General features: G+C 40.6%; 1 protein-coding gene across 2 annotated transcripts; it reads right to left on the bottom strand.

Moving 5' to 3' along the window:
• Window positions 1-851: 851 nt before the first annotated feature.
• Window positions 852-16,863, bottom strand: hgfb (hepatocyte growth factor b). 2 transcript variants are annotated; one of them, XM_032524527.1, is made up of 18 exons: window positions 16,666-16,863; window positions 15,360-15,519; window positions 14,955-15,067; window positions 14,255-14,369; window positions 12,363-12,526; window positions 10,981-11,101; window positions 9,925-10,043; window positions 8,179-8,344; window positions 7,958-8,091; window positions 7,064-7,157; window positions 5,708-5,838; window positions 5,014-5,043; window positions 4,417-4,522; window positions 3,818-3,892; window positions 3,432-3,581; window positions 3,223-3,329; window positions 2,636-2,778; window positions 852-2,160 (listed from the first exon to the last, which is right to left on the bottom strand). In XM_032524527.1, the coding sequence occupies exons 1-18, from the start codon at window positions 16,712-16,714 to the stop codon at window positions 1,981-1,983; spliced, it is 2,157 nt and encodes a 718-aa protein (XP_032380418.1). In that variant the 5' UTR covers window positions 16,715-16,863; the 3' UTR covers window positions 852-1,980. The 2 variants fall into 2 exon arrangements, with proteins under 2 accessions (XP_032380418.1, XP_032380419.1); XM_032524528.1 differs by having other exon boundaries at window positions 12,363-12,511.
• Window positions 16,864-27,590: the final 10,727 nt, after the last annotated feature.

Raw genomic sequence — 27,590 nt, 5'->3', positions numbered from 1 at the left:
ATGTATTTTCTGCTTGCTCCAGAAGTTCCTTAATACAGCATCAATGGATTCACAATTAATCTCCAGCTCTCAGTTCCAGGCTTTATTGCGCTCTTTTACCTTTACTCACTCTGTTTCTCATCCCCCTCACACAAACTCACACATACATCTTGTGCCCAATCTTATCTATCTTTGACTCCATTTTTATTAAAACGCTGAATACAGTGAGAGCAGAATACTGCCATTCTGTTGTAGTATTTGATCAAGGACAGCTTCAAGGCTGGATGGGTGGTATGTGTAGGTATGAGTGTGTATGTGTGCATGTAAATGGATTAGAGTGTGACTAAAGATGTGAAAATGTGTGTGTGTGTGGAAGAGAGAGAGAGAGAGAGAGATTAGTAAGATTACCAAGTCTTTATAGTCTCTGTGCTGTGGTGCCATCTTCTGGTAGGGAAGCACAACAGCTTTGACTCAACTATACAACAAGCAGGAGAACTGGCTGAGACAGAGCATATTTTGCATAGAAAAATCAGTAGGGCATTTAAAGAATGCAACATTTAAAACATGAAATACTCATAGATTAAAAAACATTTAATATAGTAACAGACATCATAAAACATTTCAAATAATTGCTGGAATTGGGTTTAACATTTAAAATATTGGCTATGATGACATGAAATGTATAGTGAATGTGCATAATACAGAGAGCACAGGACAGTATTGTACAACCTGTAGAATAGCAGCTTGCATCTTTCAGTGCACACACATACACACAGAAACATTTTCTCAATCTTATACAAATATAATGCAGTTGTTCTAAGAAGCCATCTCGATCATTGACACTGCTAAAAGAGATGTGTTAATTTGTTTCAAGGGCCATTTCAGTCATCTCAGTGAAGCATCCATTACGGACAATGCAGTTACAGAGCGTCCCTTCATTTCCGTGATAAAGTTTGTGACTCTAATATCCAGAGTGGATTGAAATTGGAGGTCTGCCAAGGTCTGAGTGTGGGGAGAGGATAATTCATTCAGCTCAGGCTCAAACACACACGCACACACACACACGCACACACACTCCATCTGCAGTTTTATTTTTGCATACCAACACTGCTGCAGAAACACATACAAAAACTGATGCATACACTAGCACGATGAATTAACACAACAGGAAATATTCAATCTTGTATAGAAAGAACTTGTGAACATGAATGTTACATTTTCTGCTTTTTTTTTAATCCTATGAAGCTGACCAACCATGCATTCCTTTTTGCATCTACACAGAATGCAAAGAGCATAATCATATATACAGTCAGTGGCTTTGTGGTAAACATTCAAATACTGAAAATGGTATTCATTTTGGTGTTTCTGTACACCTGACATGATTATGGGACAGACACTTGGCTAAAAGCTAAAATGTGTATAAGACTGTACATCATTTATCTGCCTACCACAACATTAATTCCTCTTGTCATAGATCTATAAGACCCAAATCACCTTTGGAGTGTCATAAATACACTCATTAAAATACTATGTACAGTAAGGACCACTTTGTCTAAGCCCTCTGGAGATGCATGGAGCTTGACAAGAGTGCCCTTAGCATTGCCCTACCACTGGATAGTTTTCTAAGTGGCCCATTGATGTACTCTACAAAGGAGCTGCTGAACCACTGTACTTTGGTGTTAAAACATTCAAGTAATGCCAGGAATCAAGAGTATCCACAAACACACATACCACTCTGGTGGATTTGCTACCAAAAGAAAACCATAAAAATGGAAGAAACCAAATGTTTTCCTGGTCTGCTCCCAACTCAGTCAAAGAATCAGTATGGTATCGGTTTATGATGTGTATAAATCACAGTGTTTACATTCATATATTAAGAGTGCTCAGATCCGGTTCTTGTTGATCTGTGGGCTATGCAGGTAACAGAAATACCAGGTGCCCTGAGTGCACAGCTGGATTTACAGAGTAGAGGCTCTAGATTTGAATTGGTTGTTTCATTTTCTATTGGGTCTCAGGGTTGGGGTAATATTTGAAGACCTTGTAGATCCACTGTGTGTAGAAAGGCACATTGATGAAGATGCCAGGCTGGTTGGCACGAGCGCAGCCTCTGCCATGGACGCTCACTCCCACAATAACCCTGATCTCACCATCCTGACACACAAGCGGGCCACCGTAATCCCTCTGCAAAAGAAGAAATAGATAGCACATTTTTCTACATTGCTGGTTGAGCAATAGTTAAATTGAAGTGAAATGCAGTTTAAGCTCTCAGTGACAGACAGCACCACCAGTATTTGTGAACATGGACAGCTCTCCTCCAAAGCTAGAAACCACAAAACCAAGACTTTGATCGCTGATGAAATTTAGTGAAACAGTCTCCAGCTGCTCTATTTACAACAGACTGAATACTAAGCCTACAGATTTAAAGAACATTTATTTGAAATGCGGATCAAACTGAGCTCTATGTTTAACCAAGGCGCTAATATACTCCTAGTTTCACACTGGGAACAATTACTTTATCCAATAGTCTAAAGGCCTTCAACAAGGACTAAATGCACCATATGCATTCTTAAATAGTTGTTCTTCTGATCACTGAACCAGTTATTTGGGCTCAATAAACAACACACTGGGAAAAGAAGATGAATAAATAACAGTTTACCTCACAAACTCCCTCATTCCTCCTGCCTCCTGCACAGATCTTGGTATTGGTGATGTGGAGGTTTCCTCTGTGCATCTCTCTACACCTCACATTACTGACAATGGGCAGGTCGACTGCCTTCAATATGTCATCATGGCCAGTGCCTAAAAGAGTTGAAGGTTGCACTCATTATGCCTCTGTTCTGTTGTAGCATATGCAGTACAAATTACACCATTGTATTGTAGAACGCCTACATTTTTGGCATGGTCTTAAATAATATTGTCATTGTGGTTGTTATTATAAATCTTTATGGCTTATACATAAATCATGGCACATTTGAACTTTTATTAAAAATATCAATCTTTCGTGGTCCCGCCTGTATATCAAGCCACCCAAGAAGCAGTTCTGACCCAGAGTTAAAGAAACTTATGGCCTAAGCTAGACAGTAACCAATTATTTGAGAGAGGACTGTGTTACAATATACTTTGGCACCTCCACAATATCCAAAATAATCCAGGCCTGCTGGAGTAGAAATGCAATATTTATGTAATATAGTGCAGACCTGGAGAGTAGATACAGCAGCTGTTGTGAATATAGAATATCAGTACCTTTGGTCTCCCCCCATCCATACATTTTACATGTTGTTCCCTCTGGGATGGAGCACCCAGCCACAGGTAGCTGAAGTGTATGGACATTGTCTGCAGGAAGGGCAGGCCTAAATGTATTGTTATGAGCACAGAAAGTACAAAGCATGATTAAACTTCACAACACAAAAGTATATCAACATATCTTTGAGATTATTTTTCCAGGAACTCACTTTGACAGTCTTATGAGTGCTAAACTGGAACCCTCAGGACCACAAATCACATGAGCTATGTTCACTTCCTGTCTCCTGGACCAGTCAGGAGCACCCTCTCGAATATCAGAGACTCCCAGCCACACCCGATACTCACTTAGGTCTGGAACACTGAAGACAGAGTTAATACTTAATAAAAATATTACACTCTACAAACTCAGACTAACAAGGACAGACATGAGTGAGTGAAGAGAGTCAGTTAGGTACTTAATAAAAAGAAATACATACTGAACAAATACATCTTACATTTAATACACTAAGGGTAAAAGAAGCAAAATGCACTCACAGTTTAATGTTCAAACAAAAGGAAAGAAATTACATTAACAGAGAGCGAGCATTGAAGTTACCATGAGGAGAAGCACTGTCTGTCAGTGAGTACCCAGTCCTCTCGTATTAGTGAACCCCCACACCAGTGCTGTGACCTGAAAAGAGCACAAGACACACATAATACAATACCAATACACCAGTCAAGAAGTTAAAGAAATCCAGTTGTTCCCCAAGTATGTAAAATTTGAGGAGAGGGACATCCAGTAGTAGAGTAAAAACATAGCAATACAATGTTAGTCCATATGATCTCTATATAATATATAAACTAACTAAAAGATCCAGTGAATGTGGGCTTTGGACAACTTAAAATTCACCTTTAGAACAGTTAATTGGCTTCTTACAATTAGGCGAGTTCCATTGCCCTTTGAAGCTACTGATGAATTATAAATGTTTGGAATAAAGGAAGCTACTTTATCTAAAAATGTTTGCCTGCCCATGTTTACATCTAGGCATGGCGGGCGGCCCTCTGAAACATCATTTGAACCCGCCGCCGAAAACAAAGAGAAAAACTATTCTACTGAATTGTTTTATGAATTCAAAGGTGGTCTGGGCAGGATGACCTACTGTTCTTCTTCAGTGGTAGAGGAAAATGTGTAGAATATGAAATGCAACGCCGTACCCTCTCTGTATGCTGACCATCCAGCTGCCGTCTGATATGCCCACCGGACCTCCTCCCACGATCCTTGTTCTTTTATGGATAAAACACCCCACAGAGGACAGCTCACCTGGAAAAGCAGAAAGACACAAACACACACAAATAGTTCAATACATCTTATATCATATAATACGCATTTAGTTGAAGACATTAACATGCATTCACAGGCACAGACATTCTGTAGTTAGTGGTGAAATATTGTTTACACAGTCACACTAGAAGAGGCACGTGACCTGCCTAATGATTTGTCATAATCATCATTATATATAAACATAACCAGGCCATTAATTAAGGTCATTATTGAAAATGTTCATATAACACGTGTGTCATTTAAACTCTATATGTCAAAAGATTGAGGGGTTCATCCTCTGTTCTTGAGTTATTATGTTCATAAGAAAAACAGAAGCCACTATGACAACATAATGTCCTGCATTATGTACCTTATTAGCTGGACATAAAAAGGACTCATTGAGGTTTTGAAAACACCACTTCTTGCCTAGGCTATCAAATACAGTTCAGCAGCTGAGCTACTGGCAAACACAGACAGACATAGACACTCACCCAGTGGAATGGTGTTCTGCAAAGCATCACCTGCAGAAAGAAGAGGAGACAAACAAGGGATCAGGGAGAATTTACCGATGCAAGATAAGAGGCCACCTCACACGGTGGTGAATACATAAGGGTGACCACCAGGACAATTTTGTTTGTCTCTCATGACATAGTCAGCATTGTTTTCAAATCTGGAGGGCTTTGATTGAATGTAACAAGCCTTAACGGACCACGCCACAGTATGTGTTCTTTAATTCCATACCGACAATTGGTTTTCATTTATTTCTATACAATCTGAATCCTCATTTAACAAACACCAACACACACACACACACACACACACACACACACACACCACACACACACACACACACACACAACACACAGTCATGATGCCTCAGGCTCTTGGTCCATGTGGTAATAGTTAGAAGAAGCCCTCCCCTGTCTTCCTGATGAGTTGTGAATCTCCTCTGACACACACTGACCTGCGAGTGTAGACAGATCTACACACTACAAATAAAGTGTGTGTGTGTAAGTGTAAGTAAGAAAGACAATCAGAGACTGTGCAGACAAATCTACACTAGCTCACAGACCAAGAAGACAGAAAAACCTTTTTTCACACAGTCTCACTAATTGTTTTCCCATAACTGTGTGTCTCTATTTGTGATTGTGTGCGGCTTGCATGTACACACTTTTGTCCACTCACATGGTTTTACATTGCAGTAGTCCCAGGGAATGGCAGTGTTGTTGGTGTAACACCAGGGACCATGTTTGTCTTTATCAGGATTTCTACAGTAGCTTCCCTCCAGGCCAGCCATCAGCAGGCCCCTTTCGCCACTGGACAAACACACACACACACACAAAAGATCCAATAACTTATCTTTCCTCAACATTCCGTAAGCCCAAAGACAATTTTCAAAACAAAAGGAAGTTTGTTGTCCCCTTTAAGCAGATAATCCTGCTGTTGATGAAAGTTAAAGGATTTGCTAGTGATTTATAACCATTAGTAAAAGCTGAACACATTTTGCCAGATAGGATCTGGACATTCAAACTGCACAGCTGTGTAGGCTCTGTCCCTTTAGGCAAGATAAGGAGGTGATTTGCAGAGGAATTACTCACTAAAACAGTATGCACCCACCTACAGTCACACATCTTATACATGCTCATGCAGACATATCCCACACATGAGGGTATTCTTGTAAGAATTTTAAAACCACAAACAGAACATTTTCCCAAAACGAATTCCTTGACCGATAAGGGGGACAATTGTAAGGGAACATGGAGACATTGGAGAGGGATGCTGGGTACCAAATCACAGTAATCCAGAGTGTGTTGTGTTTCTAGCAGCTAGCATAACAGCCAACTCTCACTGGGACTCCCTAACCCTGACTTTTGACCCTTGGGCAGGAGCCAAGCAGTGGAGCTGACTGGCTTTGAAGTGTTGCTACAAAGGAGAGGTTTGGGGTCAAAGCTGAGGAGTGAAGTGTATATCCCCCAGCCAAGTTATCACTCAGAGTCATTCCTGCTGAGTTAGGTCATCTTCAAGGAAACACTTCTCTAGTCGTTAGGAGATGCTGGAGAGGCCAGTCACGGCACCCACAGGAGCCGTTTTCTCTTCTGAGGAACAAGAGGCCTGACTTGATCCGCTAACAACAATAAGAAGAAACTAGAGGTCAATAATAGGGCGCCTCCCCACACTAACCACCACGTCTCAGGTTCGCACACATGGTTCCTTAAAAACACAGACAGATTTCCCTCGTTACTGAGGCTGTCATGCACAAGCTTGTATCACAAAGAGGTAATTTCTCAAGAATTATTCCACCTGTTGAATGTATTAAATTAGCATATCTTCTGCCAATAATTATTTCCTTTGATCGCATTGAGCTTTTGGAAAAAAGGAAAAACTACATTGTGTTAGACTACCTGTGTGACATTTTAATCTGTGTTTTAGACAGAAGTGCTTGTCTGCAGTATGGTGATGGTGCAGGTCTGTTTTGTACATCACTGGAGGAGTTTGGAAAAGTTATTAGGTTAGAAAGTAGCAGAGGTCCAGTGGGCTGACCTGTTGTTGTGGTCTCTCCAGGGAGCACAAGGCAGGTTTGATCTAGTCCTTGACTGCTCTCCTTGGTAGTTCTCTCCAAAGCCGTTGTAGCAGTCTGTATTTTGACCAAAGATTAGACAGTCATACTTCATGTCTCTATGAACAAACAGCTTTGAACAAAAAACATGCATAACAGGCAGTGCTCAACATCACAAAACCCCGACAATAGTTTTAGTTTTTGTGCATTCTTTGTATTGTGGTACTACAAACGATAAAAAAAACAACCCTGAGTTTCTGAGATATCGTGCTTGTCATTGGATCTGGAATATACAGAGCTGGGAACACAAAAAAGTCATCCACAATGATGCCTAGAAAAATAGGGGTCATAAAAAAGGTTTTGAAGCTGTCTGTCACCATGCATCTCATTTCTATATGGGAACATATTCAACACTCAAGGGTAGACCACAACACAATCTCAGAGGGGGTTTATATTCCCAATGCAAGGGCACATAATCTAAAAGACATGTCCCTAAGATCCCTTGGGAAATTTGCATTTGTGTGCTCAGCCATAGATCTACATCTTTTATTTCCAAATCTCTTGCTACCCCAGAAAGACTTCCATTCAGCAATAATCCTTCTACTCCATCTTTCACTGTCCAGTGAGACCTGACAATCCTGAGCTGCTGTCAGAGTTAGTTTATTTAAGGCGAGGTGGTCAGTCCTTCCCACAATCCTATTGGGCTATAGTACCCCGCAGGGACAGAGAATACGTGGTTACAAGCCAATGTCACAGGGTCTCATGTGAACTTGTCCACAAAATATAAAAAAGTAGGCTATTTCTCTGCTTGGGATGTAGTGAAGATCAGCTTTCTCATTGCTGTTTTGAGTGTGAAATAAAGCTGTCGAGTCTCTCACCACTGACGGGCTTGTTTTGGGTTCCGCACTGGGGGATGTTGGTGCAGAACATTGTGCGGACTCTTGGGTCCGTAGTGAAGCACCAAGGGAATTCTTGGCCATCTGGATTCCGACAGTAGTTTTCTTTCAGGTCTCTGGAAAACGCAGAGAAAGTCATTCTGTAATCTGTTTGGATATAAATGCATGCAGGTGGGTGAGTGAGGAAGTAGTGTATGACTCACTTGCAGGGGTAGGCTTGAGGTAGGAATGTGTGGTTATGGGGATACTGAGAGTCCCAGTGTTGGCAGATGAGTCCGTTGGGCATCACGTCTACTGTCCCTCTATAACCCTCTCCTCTGCCCTGGTAACACTCGGTTGTTTCCACCACATTACTTTTAGGAGATGTTTCTGTGAATGTGCAAAATATATGAAGGGGTGGGTGACTGGTCAAGGTAACACACAGCATGTTTACAGATGAAGGATTTCAGATGAACTGTGGGAATGCACTGAAAACTTGATGAACGATAGATTACCAAGCATAGCACACTGCAAGCATAGCACACCACACATGTTTCTATCTGCCTGACCTTCTATTGTTATTTCTACAATTTGCTCCGGTCCAGAGTGATACCCAACTGAATTGCCCAAATCATTTTCTCTTGTCTATAATGTATTGTCTCTGCACCCTCGGGTTATAAAGTGTTTGCATGAGAATCTCAACTACTTCCCTTTATCCAGTTATAATAAAGGTATTGTAGAACATGTACACACCATTATAAGTGAGGATGAACAGTAAATCATTTAGCAGTGAGAAAGTAGACACTGTGACAGTGCTTTTGATGGCTGAACAGCCTCAATGTCTTGGCCACCTGCTTTCCACAGAACAGCTCACTCAATGGGTTTAAAATACTCACAGTATAATGAGCCTGATATGGCCAAAATTTAAAAAAAACAAGGCAGGAAATCTTATCTGCTCTACTTTTCTTTATAGAAGGGCTGCTCATTACGCAATGAACACAAGTTCATTAGCCTGCACAATGTGCGTCATTGTATCCAACAATGTGCAAAGCTGCAGATCTTCAAGATTCTAAAACAGACATTTTCTGTCCATACAATATGTCTAAAAATAGATTTGCACTAGTTGTGACAGTAAACAAAAGAGCAGGTCTTGACAAAAGAACACTTTGTCTCTCTCCTCTCTGCCTTGTTTTGATTAAAACTAACTGGGTCGTAAACTTGGTCTGTTCCCAACAAACTCTCATATCAGAAAGGGAGAGAGAGAGAGAGAGTGGGGGAACAGTGAATCACTGGGTCCACATGAAGACGTGCCATCTAGTAAACATGGTGCCAGGAGTGCTGATGATTCTAACAGGCAAACAGTCACAGACCCAGAAGAAAGATGCTAATTCCAACAATAGCACCAGCGCTCTCTCTGTTCTTGAGGACCACAGTGGTGTTCTCAGTGATTATAGGTCAACTACAGTAAGATTGTGTATAAGTATAGACACCCAAAACACAAAGACAGATGTGCACCTAACTCTTACACACCAATCACTTACGCTAAGTGTATGAGATGTAATGAAAGCAATCTGTGTGTATTGTGTGTGACCCTCGTGTTGTGTCTGTATGTGCAACAGGAGGTTAATGTAGAGCAGTAACTGAGCCCAGTGCAGTTTCACCACCACACATAAGAGCTGGCATAGAACAATAAACAGCAGTCCAGTGGTGCAGGGGAAAAATAAACATTCTGGCTATTAGAGAAGACATAACAGAGAGTCAAACCAAAGTGTGTGTGTGTGTGTCATAGTATAAGCCAATAAGAGTGAGAGGAGTGGTAAAATGGAAGGTACAGGAAGTTGTAAATTTTGGTGCCGTCAGTCACACTTCATGGGCCTGTACGGAACACTCCCATACACAGACATACATAGACTTCCACTTAACATGCATGACATTCAACCACGCACAAACAAACATGTACGCTTGCTTACCACAAACTTTGATGTTGCAGTACTCCCAGTGCGTGTTTGGGTCTGTGGTAAAGCACCAGGGTCTGTGGCGTCCGTCTGGGTTCCTACAATAGTTATCATCCAGGCCCTTGTCTGGGTACCTAATACAAAACATGCAGTACAACAACCTTAGTGTATAGACAAAAGCGATATAAGAGTAAAAAAGCACAAAACAAGTACCATACTGTTGCATTTTTCTTCCAAATTCCTTAGGAGAATTGTGTAGAAGTGGAGAGATAATTCCCTCTTGCACGCAACTGAAGCATTGATAACTGGAATGGTGCAAGGACTCCATCTGTGAATCTAATCAGAGCTCAGGGGACTGAGGAAGATAATAAGCTGCACCACCACAGGTGTTCTACAGTAAGTCATCCCAAATTCCAATATCCCTTCAAGCCTCCAGCCTCCAGGCGTGCAGAATCAGGCTGTGGGACCCTCTCATTACATTAGTGCTGTAAGCAGTCTGGGACCTCGTTTACACAAACACTGGGATGATTAAGGATGTGTTAACGAGTCCCCACTAATCCAGACCACCTGCCATCCAACTGGCTGTAACACTTTCCTGACACAGAGGCACACGCACACAGCAGACTTGCACATACACAAACAAGGATTATGTAAGGAATACTAATACAGAGTAAAATATATGGCCTCCCTATAATAGGTATAAGCTTATCTCATGGACCCCAGTCTAAATGGACCCCAGTCTGCTTCCTAATCTATTGAGCGCTTAACGGCATTTGGGCCAATTAAGTGAGAAGGAAGAGTATTCACAGCATACTGGAGTGCTGCTAAAAACATACAATTACACATTGAATTCTGATGGCATTCCTTCAGGGAAAGGCACACTGGCTGACTCCAAATCACGCCAGAGTTAGTGCACCACAACCACAGGAAATTATTGTGTGAACTTGTTATTATATTCTCATGCTTTTTTGCTATACAGTTATGTGTGTCCATGTGTGTGGGCCTAAGTGTGATTGAGCATTCACAATTTAGTGTGATGCTGAGTGATGCAGATGTGTGTGTGTGTGTTACCTCTTGGGGTGGTACAGGTGTTTATGTGGATCATCCAGGTCCCAGCGCTGGCATTCCTTTCCACTTTCTGTGTGGTCCATGGGTCCTCTGTAATCTTCCCCATTACAGTTCATACACTCAACTATGCAGCAAAGAAGCACACAGACACACACGACCATAAACACAAAGAGTAACAACTTAAGATACTTTTAGTAATATAGCTGTGAGTTGACAAAGCAATACACAATACTCAGACGTTATACACGTACACTTAATGTATGGACGCACATATTATGTATCATACTAACTGCAATGTTCTCTTTGATGTAAAAAAGGCACCATGTTTTGCATGGTGACTAGTACACACTGTCAGTGTAAACAACAGAGAGTGATTCAGATTGGAAACAGATGCTTATGAGTCCACTGCTGCCATGACACTTTTAATACCACTGGCTGAATGAGTATGTGTGTTTGCGCACGCCATGTTTGCATGACTGTGTGTATGTTTCCTATTAGGACAAGCTAATTTCTCGAGAAACCCTTCCAGTCATTATCTGAACCCAGGCTCTTAATCAAAATAAAAAAGTAATTATATGTGTACAAGTTCTGATAACCCAGTTGGACACCATATGTAGGTTGGAGAGCAAGAAGGATTCCCATAATGTCTTATCAAGCCACAGCCTGGTTCCTCATTAAGGTGATCCAGTGTCATACTGTACATGCAGAGAAAACAACCTCTCTGAGAGCATGACTCCCCGGGGATGAGATAACATAGGTCGTTATCATCCCTTTCTTCAGGAAGACACCAGTGCCTGACAGTAATATTGTGTGATGTAACATTGAGGCTAAAACTTTGCCGGACAAGTGTTTTTCTTTCATCACAAGTTTTACTTTTACAGACCCATAACTCAAACTCAGCAGTTACCTTCTACATGTGCCACAGGGATGGATAAAATAGTCAACAATTTATCTAAAGGAGACAACAGGGGATTAATATCCTCTAACATTCCAACACCAGCCTCTTTAGGTACAAACCATTTACAAAACCTGAACCTGATGGAATAAGAGAGGACAGCATAAACTGAACCACACACCTGGAAACGGCTGCAGCTGGCCTCAGCAAATAAATGCCTGTGCCCCATACACATATGCACACACGTAAAGTAGAGCACAGTTAAAGCCATCGTTGCTTTGTCGAAGGCATGCATGTGATTGCCTAAAATGCTGTAGCTCATTTAAGACTATCAAGCCTCAATTGGTCACGGGGAATGGGCATTACAGTATTTAAGATAAATGTCAGCTAAAATACACACAGACGTGGTGTGTGTGTGTGTGTGTGTGTGTGTGTGTGTGTGTGTGTGTGTGTGTGTGTGTGTGTGTGTGTGTGTGTGTGTGTGGCCTACCCTGTGAACACTGTGGTATGCCACACTCCTGGTGTCTGAGGTGTGGCCGGGGGTCGGTGGTAAAGCACCATGGGCCAACAGTGGAGTTGTCTGGGTTGCGACAAAAGTTTTCTCTGAGGTCCTTCTTTCCGAACCTCTTAGACATGAATCTGTCAGGAGCAGAGCTGCCGTTACACAAACAGGCACATGTACTCTATCAAGACCGGTTGCCAAATTATTCAGCTGTCATATAGAGCAACTTCTTTTTGAAAATCACCCAAGGCCACAGTTGCTGTTGTCGTTTTATATATCTCTTTGACAGAATGATGAATCCTCTGCTAATTTATGAGACAGCTGCTGCTTCAGTCTGAGGGCCGAAACCTGCCTGCAAACACGACCGGTGAAAATTAGAAAGTAATTGATGGCAAAGCTAAAGGGTTAAACCATTGATGACATGATGTTATTAATGAGAGGAAACACATTAATATGTTGAAGCAATGTTAGTTTTCCATGAGGCAGGTTCTGTGTAAACACAAAAAAATGACTCATATCTTCTACATCAGGCAAGCACATGGCTGTGGTCACCAGTTGCCATGTTAGACAAAGTATAGTCTTTGAGTCAAGCTGTGTTTTTTTCATATAATGATGAAAAGATAATGTTCTGAAGCAGTCTTTCTGTCTGCCTTAATGACAGGTACAGAAACGAGAAGGCCTTTGCTGGGCAATCAAAAATGAGGAGAAACATTTCACGGATAAGAATGCAATTTGTTCTTGTGTGTGGGTGTGTGTGTGTGTGAGAGAGAGAGAGAGAGAGAGAGAGTTTCCCATTCCTGTAAGCTAACTGTTAAAACATACAAAGCGCCTGGGTTTAATTACCAGATATACAGAGACATTAATAGCAGTCTGATAAAGCAGGTTCACTGGAGGTACAAATGTGCACTGCCCTCTTTGATTCGTCTGCTGCAGCAATATCTCACTCTCACTACAAATCTTTTCAAAGTTATTTAATACCTTTGAATTGAGGGGAGTGGAGAAGGAAGGAGGTATCATGTAGTTCATAGATAACAAGACAAGGTGTATGTGTTGTTTCTGAGATTCTCTGATGGTTATTAAAATACCTGGCAAGTGATGAACTTTGTTCTTATTTTATTCGTATTTTCTCCGCAGTTCTCTTTTTTTCGTTGTCCTCTCTTGACACACAATATTGCAGTATATTTTTATTTTAACCACGCTGATTGGATGTGTCATATTGTCATGTTTTAGACACCTAAACTACATTTCCAGTAGACCGAATATGAGACTAAATACTTTGTTAGATATTTTGTGAAGGATAAATGCAGTTATCTTGTTTCTTACCGGTTAATCACAAAAGATTAGTTTTAATTTAACTTCCATAATCCCACAAAAGGAATTGCTTCACTTGAATCCTTCTTTAAATTCCACTTAATTGGCCCTTTTTCTATTGGGAGTTACACTGCATTACAAAGTATGCCTGCATATTGAAGAATTAGCATTATCTGGGAATTTAGCTAGGAGATGTGCCTAAAGCCTAACTAGAGGGTGCATATTAGATATGATCCTAATCCCAGTAAAAAAACACATAGACACACACAAACACTCACACACACAAACACACACACACATGCGCACACACACCTAGATAAACAGTAGGGCCATAGCAGGAAATGATCTGTGACGCTGTAAAGCGTTACAATGAGGTCAGTTCTGATGAATGACTGCTCCCAGGAGCCTAATCAACCTCAAATATATCATACTCATACACACACAGACACATACAGACTAGCCCCTAGCTACTAGCTAATTGCATCACTAACATACCAACACTTACACTAAGAAGCAGCTTTAACATACTTTGTTTGACATTGTGGTTAAAAAGTTCATCGGATTCTTACTTGTGTTCATGAGGTATAGGAGAGGCCCAGGCTTGGCACAGGATGCCGCTCACTGTCACCGTCCTCCGCCCCCTGTAGCTCTGACCTGTACCCACAATGCACTCCCTCACATAGTCTAAATGAGAGACACAGAGAGAGTAAGGATGAGGAGAGACAAGATTACAGCAAAAGAGAGTGAGTGAGTGGGATGAGCCAACAAACTGATCGCAGTGTGGATGATGAAGAAAACAGACAGAAGGAGATGTTCAGCGAAAATGCAGAGCTTCACGAAGATGCCAAAAGCCAAATCTGTTTTCCTAATCTTCTGCAAAACATTTGGATCCAGTAAAATAGGTTACACAGCTTGCAAGATCACTGTTGTGGTCAGTCAGAGTCAAGTTGGGTGGGGGTTTCCATCGTTTACACAAACTTAATGACAGAAAATGAACTATTATGTGCTGCGACACAATAAACACGACAATGGTCTTTGCCATTTAAAGATTACAAAGCTACAATCACTCTGAAAATAGGTATTTACACCACATGGTTATAAAACATACATGCATACAAAAAACATACATATATATATAACAGCAAGGAGTATGCTGCTTATTAGAAGTCAGACCATTTATCCTAGATGGAGGGAATTTTTTCTCAGATGGAAAGATCTGGTGACTTTAGTGTCAGTGGTTAAATGAAAAGTTGGAACAGTAGAGGGCACCTTTCTTTTGATAGAGTTGGTAGTTGAAGTCCTGTTGGGTCTGGGCTCCTGGTGAGTTCCTGTCGAACGACAGCCACTGGCATTTCCTGTTTTTATGATCATAGAGGAATGCTCTAGAGAATAAGAAGGACAGGAAAGGACGAAGAAAGAACAAGGGAAGAGTGAAGTAAATAATGTCAGGGCAATTACCACAGCTGTGACATGAGTATGCAAAGCAGCTAAGGCCTGGAGTAAACCAGACTGGCAGCATTATCCATGTGGAATGTGTTATTAAGAAACCTCAGGAACCACCCCTTTGATCTTTGTGTGTATTGACAGCCATTCATCCACAGTGTGGAAAGGTTACATACTTTACTATGTTACATCAAAAGGATTAAACGGATGAAGCCATAAGAGCAGGCATACCTGCAGCTGAAGGGGAGTCGTCTGTTGCGGCTGCAGGCTTTGGCACACTTCGCCATGCTCAGCGTCTTGCTTTTGGTCAGGTGGGAGGAATTGGGAGGCACGGCAACCAGCCGTATACCATCGGTCTTCTGGTAGTCCTGGAGCGCATTTCTTTTGCCCTCTGATACACAATTACATAACATGACCATTCAGCAGTATTTATGTTATATAGGTTTTGCTATCATCACAAGGACTATGGCTCTGATGAGAATAATGTATGATAGCCTCATCATTGCAACACTCTGCCTACTTTATGGATTGATTTAACCTTTATCTCTACTATTTTATCATATAATGAACATTGAATTGCACTTGAAATGTAAACAAGCCTAATAAGGACTATTATTATTGTTATTATTATTGATATCATGATTATAATTATAATTATTATTATTATTATTATTATATATAATAACTATAATAATAATAATTTATACCCACACACACCAACACACTACTGGGAAGCAGTGTGGACCAGTTAGACATTTCCATTAATCATGAAACGCTGCCCGACAGTCTTTCGATTCTTGGAATAGCACGTACGCAACATGAAGACATCCGAGCTTCAGATTCAGTATTTGGGTGTTTGGGATGCGGTGAGCAACCTGAAGATCGCGGAGGCATATCAAGTTAGTCCGATCCTCAACTTGAGTTTACCGTCTCGTTTCTCTGCCTGAGTGCCGGCGCAACGAGCCGCAAAGACGCACTCTGTCAAGACAACAGGATGACTTAAGCACTTATTTCATTTTAATATAGGTAATTTTGTCATCCAATGGTTTGTAGGTTTCGGTTCACTTTACCATAGAATGTATTTAGGTCGTGATCCATTCCGATAATGGAAGTCTTGATGCGATTCAATGCGCTCTGGCACAGGGCGGTTGCAATAATAGTCTACTACAAGAGTTTAGAATAAAAAAAACCTCTGCTAGATAGTCATTAATGATAAAAAAATCTTTTTCATATTTCTTCCAGAAATGTCCAACTTAAGAAATGTTCTCATGACTAAGCATCACTTTTACTACTCGATCTTGTTAGAACTAGATCCGAAAATAACTGATACAAATGTGTATGACAATTAACAAAACACTTGGCTACACATAATTAAGACAAGATAGTATATTGGGCTACAACATAACATAATTTAGTCAACTGTATAAAGCGTCTGTTAACTGTCTGGTTTACACGGAGCGCAAACCAATGCGTTGTGACACCAGCTCCAGCCCAGTGGCAGACGTACGGGAGCAAAATGCCTTTATTCAAAACTTACCCGAACAAGAAATGACGAAGAGTCCGAAAATGAGCTTGTAAATCCACATCGCCGCGTCAAAGAACAAAAGTTTCAGAAACAATTCGGCAAATGCTGCTTGCTGTGCTGTCAGTCTGCGACCAGGAGATGTTGCTTCCACCACTGCACAGATGATGCGTCTCCTCTCTAAGTACTTCCTCGCCTCCCTCCTCTCCCTCCCTCTCCTCCCTCGTCCTCATGACTTTATCTCTCGCTCCCTCTCTCGCCTTTTTCTCTCTCCATTCAATTAAGTGTTCTTTATTGGTGACACACAATATATTTGCCAGAACTTCAGTGACAGTGTTGAATATGTCAATTTTCATATTCTTATCAGTATATGCTGTTTATGTCACCGTGTGTGTGTGTGTGTGTGTATGTATGTATGTGTGTCTGTGTGTGTGTGTCTGTGTCATTAGGCTATTGTGTTACTATACCCTCCCACTCAATACCAAAATATTTGCATTATAACCTATTACAAATATTACATTATACGCAGATTGTAGTCCTATCTCTCTAAATTTCTTTGTCTAACCTTTTCCCCCGCCTTAATTTCTTCCCACCTATACCATTCTAAACCCTATATAAAACAGCATGCTGTACAAATATATAAGTTCTAAGACCTCCTCGCACTATAAACAAATATAAAAATATAAATATATATACAGTAACAATACATATCAGTTATCCAATGAATTAACAGAGATGTATAAAACACACAAAAACTTCTGACAGAGGCACACTATAAATATCTGTGCAAAAAAAGAGGAATATAATAATAAATTGTATTTATTCAACAGATTGTGTAGCCCTGTCACACAAGCAGCATCCCACTCAATCATCTTATTGTACCTTTTTTCACTCCCTCAAATCACCAAGCCACACAGTGTGCACAATGAAACAGATATTGGCAGGCACTTGTCAGTGCCGGGAAACTCAGTGGGGATGTAAAAGAGGAGGGGGAGGAGTGTGTGGCATTGTTTATGCTACTTTACTCCTTCCCCTCCGTCTCAGATAAGAAGTGAAGTTGGGGGGGGGAGGGCATCTCCAATCCATCTCCTGAGTGTCATCTCTATTTTGAGCGATGACAGCATGAGATAGGAGATGTGACACTTAGCTGGCCTCAGCATTTTCTCTAAACATCTCTGATACGGCAGTCAACAAACAGCGCTCCTGTCCTCCAGTCACAGTCCGATGGGGTGCACACTAGATAAAAAATCAGAATGGCACTTAATGAACTGTGGGGATTCCCGGTATTTTCTTATACAGAGGAATAGAAGAATAAATATGTAGGAGGAGACAGACTCCATCTCTATCTCCTCTTTGGTTCAATGAGTAATGCTCCTGTGGCTTCCTGAGAGGACCACAGAGTCATTCGCAATAATAAACAATCAGCCATGAGTCAGATACTTTCACTGGAGTGGTGCGCAAGCCTCTTTCTCTCTCGCACACTCTCTCTCACTCTTTCTACCTTCCTTTACGTATATACACATGCAACATAACCACACAAACTGTCTCTTGCAGACAAACATGCATTCAGACTCTTTCTTCTGTCTCATTTAAAAACATCCATGCTCATACATAATGAGCAGCAGATGAGGGCTCCAACCTTCACCAGTTTGAGCCCTCATCACCACAATCTCATTACTGACTCCGCTAGCAAGAATCCAGTGGGTGTTTTTTCTGCGTCTGAGAGCCACAGCTTCTGCTAAAAGATGGAAATTAGAGAGAGACCCGGTAGCCCACTGCTCGCTCAACCACTCACGTCCTACTCCTCACATCTGTGGCTGGTTATTGCCAGAAACTTCATATCTTCATGAAGCTTGTAATTGAGGGAGGAAGTTTGGTGGGAGATGGAGATGATATGGAGAATGAAGAAGTTAATACAGAGAGAGTGTAGATGAAGAGCAATGCAAGTAAAATGGATGGATTGTTGCAGGGAGGCACAATACAGACCAGTGTGCTGAAGTCTGGGCTGCCTGCGTGCATATTTGTGGAGTGCATGGCATATTAATAGACTTCCTGCAGGTTTGTTTGGAAGTTTTTTTTGTGCATTGTGCGATTCATGTGTACTGTACTGTATACTGTTATATTTCTGTGCATGTGTGTGTATGTATGCATCCATATGTGTTTTCATCTGCAGACAATTAGTTAGACCTCCTTGTGACCTCTAATTGTAGCAGCCTCTCATCCAGATTTTAGCCATATAAGCTTTGGAGTGTGATGTAAAATTAAAAGAAGGGATGACAGCGATAGGGGACAGAAGAGTGTGATCACGGAGTGATAAGGGGGAGATAAGGAAAGTGGAAATTGACTCAGATTGAGGAAGTGTGGGAGTGAGAAACAAAAGCCATTTAGGGATTGTGTGTGTGTGTGTGTGTGTGTATGTGTGTGGATTTGGTGGGGTTAGTGATGACAGTGGTAGGACTAGATGCTGTAAACACAGATACTCTGTCAAGAGGTCAACCCTTAAACAAACACACACTTCCTGTTGTCAGTGCATGCGATTGTAGTCACTGCTCGTAATTGAGATGTGCTGACATTTACGGCTAACAAAAATAAACTACGCACACGCACAATCTGTCCAGACAAACAGTTAAAAATTCGGCTTCTCGGATAAAAAGTAAAAAAAAAAAAAAAAAGACTGTTTGGTTTTCTTTTAGCCCTCTTGTCTGCCTTCATGTCACATTTCCATTTGATTTGTCAGAATGGTGAAAAAAGGGCTGCAGAGTACAAAGGTTTTAACATATCCATTTTAACAAAGCAGTGCACATGCACATTAGCAGACTGAGTCACCAAAAAATAGCGTTAAATAGCATTTTTTTTCACTCTCTTACAGAGAACAGCTGCTTTTGTCAGTGTCACTGACATACTGAAACTTTCACAGAGAGTAGAACACAAAGTTTTATTAATGACTCATGATGAGCTTGGATGTGCTGAATCATTCAATACTGAACAAAGTGGTCGTGTCTGCTGATGTGTTTTAAATTTGTTTTTGGCAAAAATGATTTTAAAACTTGTGAGAATTGTTATGATTCTGCAGTCAGTTTCGCTTTGCACTTGGTTTTCACAGGCGGCTTCTATAGCGGCAGAGCGGTTCATTTCATTCCCTATGAGAACAGTATAACGTAATAACGTTGTATGTGCCCGGATCAGCTCTTTTAGAGCCACTGAGGGAGAGAAGGATCATGCCCCCCTTATCTGTATGTAAGGAATGGAAATAAAAATAAACACATACAGTAGATGTATTATTAACATAAAAGTTCCCTGAAATAAATAAATGTTTACTTATGAAATGCCAATCCCCTGAAACATACATACCACACATACCCACAATCTCCAGTGCATACATAAAACAATGAGGTAGCATGGATGGTATGTGAGTGCTTACAGTGCATAAAGTAAGTAAATAAATGTGTACTTACAAAATAAATGTCCTATAATATAATCATTTGAAAAAAAAGATAAAGCAGAGTTGAAGTTGAAAAAAGCTTCCTGTGACAACCCAGTGTTAGACCGCGGCTTTTTAAAATCACAAACTTTAACAAGATCATTGATAATTGAGTCTTAAGACATTCTAACCAATTCAATTCAACAGAACACATCCGGTTCACAGGGCACAGGCCTTATTCAGCCTTTTGTCTGTACCTCCTCCTGTGTTTATGGGTGTCGATGTGAACGTTTGAGGCAGAACCTTGGAACAATTCATCAACAACACGGCCTGGTGAGTTTGTATATCCACCAGAGCCATAACTGTTTAAATGACACATCCTTTAGCATGGTACACATGAAGTCACATCAACCTTCCACACGCACTCTATTGTGCTGGCCCTTTGACAGTAAATGTCAGTCACTCAAAAGTGCCCAACACTGGAACAAACTAGAAAACACACAGAAATATGTAATGTTTACATACCCAAGCTATATTGTAAAGGAGGGTATTATGTTGTACTATTGTCTATCTTTCAAATACAAATGTTTATTTCTGAAACAACCTTCCAGGATACAGTGGTTTATAGTAGAACCTATACTACCCCTTGGGACCTGGTCATTAGAGCTTCAAATTTGATCGGAAGTACTCAAAATAACATTTGTCCCACACAATGAATTGAACTCCATAACAATCCAGTGTAAACACCATATATATTTAATACAGTGAAGTCTTTAAACATTTTACAACTTAAATTTCTCAACTACCAAATTCACACAAAATACTGCCAAGTTGACAAACCAAACACTGCAGAGGACAAGTGAATAGCGAAAGGAATAGCAGGTCTAAAAATAGTGCCCAAACCTGTGTTCCCTCATTTCTTACACATCTGCTAACAGTCAGCCTGTCTTGTCTGCTTCTTACTGCTAATTTACCCCCGCATGACTTAGAACTGAGACACACAGAAGAGGGAGGCTGGTCGGTGAAATTAGAAAAGAACAGAGGTGGAAAAACTGCTCTGGGGCAGCAGGTACATTTCATCCCACATGTGTTGGTGTCAGACCTCATACATGTAATTAACATGTTGATAGTGAACATGGCGTAGGGCAAGCGGGACAGTGTTCAGCCCAGTCTAGAGCCCACCAGAGTGATTCGCCAGGCTCTCACATAGGTTAACTTGATGCATTACAACAAAAAAACATGTTCTGTGGCGTCTTTTGATCCTGACGCAAAATCTTTACCAGTCCACCCACTCTTGGTGGAGGGCCGGCACAGCAAAGATGCAGCCGCCCCTCCTCCTCTCTCTCTCTCTCTCTCTTACTCTCTCTGTAGATCCATCTTGTTTCCATATTTGTCTAATTGTCTCAGTTTTTTTTGGTAGTCTTGTGAGTACATTTTTGGCGCACATGAAAAAAAAAACAAGTATCTCATTTTATAGCTGAATAATGTCTTTATTACTCAAACAACCAACCAAACTATTTGTATAGCACCTAACCAGTAATTTAGTGCAATTCAAAGTGCTTAACAGATGACTGACAGGCTGATATTTACGTTTTTTAATACTATCAGTAATAAGCCATAATAAGCAACATTTGAGTTGGCAGGTTGTCCAAAAAAAAACTTTGGCTGGGATATACCTTATTCCAGTAGAACTTTATCTTTTGAGCCAATAATTTAACTTGATGAATTATTGTAATGAAATATCTCAACATCTACTAGAAGTCAGGACATTCATTATCCCAAAATTATGAATCTCAATAACTTTGGGGATCCTCTGACTTTTCCTCTACCACCACCATCATCATCATCATCATCATTATCATTATCATTATCTTAATTGCTGATCCCATGAAGAGAATAAAAAATACTCTTTATCCTTAGTGAATGTGTGTGTGCCCCCACAAATTGAACACCTCAAGTTACCAGCTAATGAATGTAAGGCACCACACTAAACACAGACAAAATCCACAAATCAATCCCTAATCTGGGCTGGAATGGAATGTGTCCCATTGAGAATGTTCACTGGACAGAGTTTTCCAGTGTTATGCCTGCCAATCACACAGGGCACACACACACACACACACACACACACACACACACACACACACACAACCACACACACACAACATGCACACCCCACACACACACACACACACACACACACACACACACAAACGCACAAATGCACACACACACACACATATCCACACACATTCAGACCCACGCGCAGCATGTTTACAATCTGAGACAAGAGGAGAGAGAGAAAAACCAAGGTAGTAAGAACAGACAAGTGTGTGGCCATGTTTATGTGTTTGGAAAAAAACCTGTGGCATTTACTGATAATCCATGCCAAGTGTGTGTTTGGTGTTCTTTCCAACACTCAGTTTGTCAAACACCAATCTTTCTTGCTCTCCCTATTTTGCAAATATAGTTTAAGGGTTTCTTTGGCGTACTTTGATGCCAGATTCAGTCGGGGTTTGTAAAGTGCCAAAAAATTAGAACAATTGCAGGAAAACGTCTGAAGAGTATTTAGGTTATTTTTCTGTGATTAAGAACTTATTTGACACTATCTGTATTTTCCTTTTGCGGCAAACAAAACCCATTAAGAGTTCCATAATGGTTAGCAAAAACATTAGGATTTATCTACAAATAATTTTTGATCCAAGTCTGGGGAGAAAGCGTGTGTATCATACAGGAAACCCCACTGTAAATCAGTCATGGAGCAGTCCTTGGCAATACTGAAAGATTTCAATGTACAGTAAAGGATTGGTTTAGGTTATTTTACGGGATGTCAGAGCTACACTGCAGAACCTCAGTGACCCTGATGCCCTTGCCCGGCTGTCTTTAATGGGGATGGAAAAACGGTGACCTGTTTGTTGCTGCTTACAGGAAGTGTACACTTATTTCAGTATTAGAAAAAGAACAACGGGTGCCAATTAAAAATCTTGCAGCTAGTGTAAACCACACTATATTTACCAGATTGAGGGAAGTTTATTCTGACTTGGGTTGATTGCCCCAGGGTGTCATAACCCAGAGGCTGCTGCGAGTGTTAGAACTAAATTTAGTCCGTAATCTGCAATACTGTTCCAAAAATAGCCTTCACTGGTAAAACTACGCAAATGGATGTTATATTACTATCAAATGAACTTTAGAGGGGTTTATAATGGCATGCTGATCCTTGGAGTTCCAGTCACGGGTCATGTTGTTGACGCAGCATCAACCTCATGTGTCACTTCCTGCAATTAGTGGAAAAAAAACTCAAAAAGCCACTCTCCGACTTTAACTTCCAGCTTTGAGGGCTTTATATTGGGTGAAATGTTCTGTCTTGGGGAACACAACACTCATGTTGTTTTGCAGATATGCGTGTGTTGGATCAGTGGGTAAACAGAAGCCGATGTGCAGAAAAAAACATCAGGACATCATGTGTTTAAAAAGTGGGACTTAGTAATGAGATAAAGCAAGAAAATGCCTCTATGTACAAAACAAATGTTCTGTGGAACACCATCTTGATGGAAGTCAGAATAGAGTTTTCCAATCAGACAAGTTTTAAACAAATCCCAAATTTAATGCAGTTATCCAAACCAGTTTTTTTGATTGAAAATTGAGGTTTAACCAAAGTCCATTAGTACATTATTCATCATGTGCACATGTTTGCTATACTGTAAGTACTATACTGTATTATGCGTCAACCGTACAACAGAAAATAAAATGTTTTACAGACAGAGAAGGTAGTTTTTTTAATGTTCAACTTTCTTTTCCCTCTAAACAAATGGTTTAAATACCATGGTAAAAATATGGACTTGTTTTGTGTTTGGCCAGCGGTTTAAGACACATGTCGTAACTGTGATCCCACGGTTTGATTCTGGCCTGTGAGCTTTATTACATTTCACCCCCTCTTGCTCTCTTACCATGACTCCAATCACACTTGACTGTCAACTGTCCAGTAAAGGAAAAACAAGAAGACAGAATAGAACAGAGAAAAATGGGAAGCTGTTGCATGTCCTAAATTGACTGTTAAGCCTTGATTAGCACAGTCATTTTGGTCCCTTATGTCAGCATTGAAGTTGGTGAGTTGTCGCAATTAAAGTGATCCATGCCATGAGCTACAACAATAAAAAACAAATCCAAATTGTTCTCTTATTGTAGGTTTTTGACATTTGGACTATTCCAAAATCCAAATTGAAAAGAGATGTAGAACAAGCTTTTCCTGCGTCTGTAACTTCTTAAGCCAGGCATGTTAAAGGGTATGACCTCGTCCCCATTTACAAGAGTATCCTGTTACAACCTCCTCCTTCTAAATATTGCTATATAGCACACATACGAAGACCTCCCAGTCTGACACATTTCCAAGAAAAACAAACACCTTTATACTCTCCACTTCAACAAATACCATCAAGTTAAGAACTTTTATCTGCAACTGTATCTTTGGTGTTAGCATCTGGTTTTCGACTGCTGCTCCGTACAGGAGATGGCTGAGTTGTCTTTGTCAATAATGTTGTCAGAAGCGTCACTAAATAAGAAACATGGTTAAGATTAGTCAGAGCTCACTGGGGCAAACTTGTGTCTGTCTGTCTGTCTGTCTGTCTGTCTGTCTGTGTGTGTGTGTGTGTGTGTGTGTGTGTGTGTGTGTGTGTGTGTGTGTGCATGTGTAGTCCCGGGTGAAAGAGGACGAACTCAGCAAACAGTAAATGACACCAATGGATTACTAAAAAAGAGCAATTACAGGGTAGATATTCTCCGGGGTGGTCATTTTTACTGTATATTAATGTGTGTATGTAGTATTTGCATGTTCCTTTTTGGCCAAATGTGTCTTTATTAGGGCTGTAACAATACACCAAACCCAGGATTCGCTCAGGTGCTGCTGCTAGGTTTTTCACTAGCCTCCTAGACCACCCACATATAATCTATCTGAAGCTTAATATACCATACAGTGTGAGATTGATAGCAATATAAACATCAGATTCTCCCAACATGCCACAACAAGTAATGGTTAAACATTTTAGAACATAGTATGGTATAATTGGGATAACCCAGTCCAAAGTGTATTCTAATTATTACTCACAGACAAATGACCTAATTTCATGTATTTACCTTTGTGATGACACATGGATCATAGAAGGAAATAGACATTACCTTTAATGATGTTGTCCAGTGTGCCAATGTCACTTGGAAACAGGCTGGGGATGTTCTCAGACAATGGAATGAATTTTTAGTTGTTAGAATTAGCTTGCTTGAAACCCTGGAGGCTAACAGTGGCATTTGGTCTGTTAGCTTAAGCGTCAACTTTTGAGTCTTAAACTAACCGACCAAACTGGTAGCTGGTACTGGTAACTTGAAAATGTTATGTTATAATGATGACGAATAGAATACCATCATCTTTTGGTGTCTCTTTGCCAAACTTTTCAACACATTCTCACATTCCCCAGAGGACCAAAGCACTTAATGAGATGAGGATAATGTTAAATTTAATAATGCTTTCTTTGGTCATAATCGTGAGTTAGCAAAGACCTCCCGAAGCAGCTGCCTGTGAACTTTAATCTTACAGGCCATGTACGGAATAGTATCATCTGAGAAAGCATGACACATAGTAAGCTCAACTATGTCTTTTAAGTCCATTAGCACCTCCCAGAATGTGTCCCCGTCAGGTAGTCTGGAGCCAATGAAAACAGGTAACAGTCTAAGCAAAACGTGGTTCCCATTCCTGCCAATTGTTCCTTGTCTCCCAAAACTTTGATGAATCAGGTGAGGGCGGTTAACCATATTAGAACGTTGGAAGGGAAAAGACAGTATGGCCCTTTTAGCCCTTGCAAAGTAAAATATTTCCTTGCAATGAAACCTTGCAAAGAATGTACAACTTGACAGGAACTACACCTTCAAACAGGTCATGCGGGATGTCAGGTGGAAATCCTGTGATAGGATGGAAATAAGAGAGATGGTCAAAGAGAAAACAACTTTGCTTTACACCGTAATCATCTTCATCATTGTTCTGCAGTTCTCTAACAAGGTTATCATGCAGCTTTTTGGTTCTCATCTCCAGAGTACAAGTTACTGCATTTGATGTTTGCATTTCTGTCTAAGTGGCGAAACAAAATCTGCAGAAATATGTTGCCCTGAAACTTTCACTTAGACCAACTAGCCTGTGGGCAGCAAGGTTATCAGCTGCATCAGAATAGACTGTGCCTTTGAGACAGTGACCAAATATCTGAATGTAGACACACACTTCTTCAAGAGTTGTTAGGTCACTCGAGATGAGTGAAAACCTTTTCATGCCCAAAGTGCCGTACATCATTTGAATTGCACAAAAGGGCCAGTTGAGAAGAGTGGAGGGCTAACCAATAGTATACTGGCAGCTTAGCTAATTTTTCAATAAACTGCACCTACTTTGTTCCTTTTTTTATGTTCCTAGAGGGTTTGCCATTCTAAAATAATCAACACAAAGAATTAATCATTTCTGACCCTCATCTGAGAGAAACATATTTTCCTGAAAGTAGGAGCCATCACAGTATGAGGATTACTGTCCAGGTAACGGTAAAGTTGATTCTTGGACACTCTCAAGTACGTCTCTTATTTTCAACAGCTGCAAAGATATAAGAATAGGCACATACATTAAAGTACGCTGTGACAATTCAATAAGGTACTTGACAGGCTTAGCAAGTGGAAACTTGTCTTAATAATGTGTTTTTCTCCTCTTTGCTGTTGACAGTGGTCCTTCAGGGGTAACAGATTTATACAAAATATTACTCTCTGAAACTGCCAGGACAATCGCACCAAAATATTGTTAATTCCAAAGACTGGAAAACGTGACTCAAAGCGCTAAATCGAGCCCAGTTGAAACCGTGGCCAGAATAAGTTTACCTGAACCATATCAATCTCTCTTTAAATAGTGTTTAGCTCAGTACCTCCCTTGTTTATATTACTGTACCATCCGGTACATTTAAAGGCCTTTTTACAGTCAACTCAACCGATCTGCCGTTCGCCAATGTGACGTCAAAATGACAAAGCTCTCGCTGGCCCGCCAGGATTTTGAGTGTGCGCCACTCTATTTTTTTCAGTGGTGCGCGACAAAGCAGAAACAGAAGGCATGGACGAGTTTGAGGGGAACCGGATACCAGGACTCTCAGAGTGACTGTAGAAAAGGCCCCAAAGTTATGTTAGTGTTACTATTATTTAGTACAGTTGACCATATTGTGCTTTATGTTTCACGTTTACTCCCATTTTATTTAGTGCTTGTAACAGCCAAAGTGCATGCTGGTATGTATATTTTAGTTGACGTCACAGTTAACAAGCAGTATGAAAGAGTTAGTCGGTCAGTTGGAGAGCAGTTGTGAGCGGCACTTTACTTAAAAGTGTGCGTAAATGAAAGAGTAAGTATCTCTGCTGCTTCACTCGTGATATTGTGTTTTTCTGTTAAACCAGCTGTTATTTGTGCTACTTAGCTAACGTGGATGATAGTTAAGAGTTTGAAGGGTCGCTACGCGAC

Source organism: Etheostoma spectabile, chromosome 8 (genome assembly GCF_008692095.1).
Source record: "Etheostoma spectabile isolate EspeVRDwgs_2016 chromosome 8, UIUC_Espe_1.0, whole genome shotgun sequence".
Lineage (NCBI taxonomy): Eukaryota > Metazoa > Chordata > Actinopteri > Perciformes > Percidae > Etheostoma > Etheostoma spectabile.
Note: the sequence above shows the minus strand (reverse complement) of the source record. Positions and strands in the feature narration are given on the sequence as shown.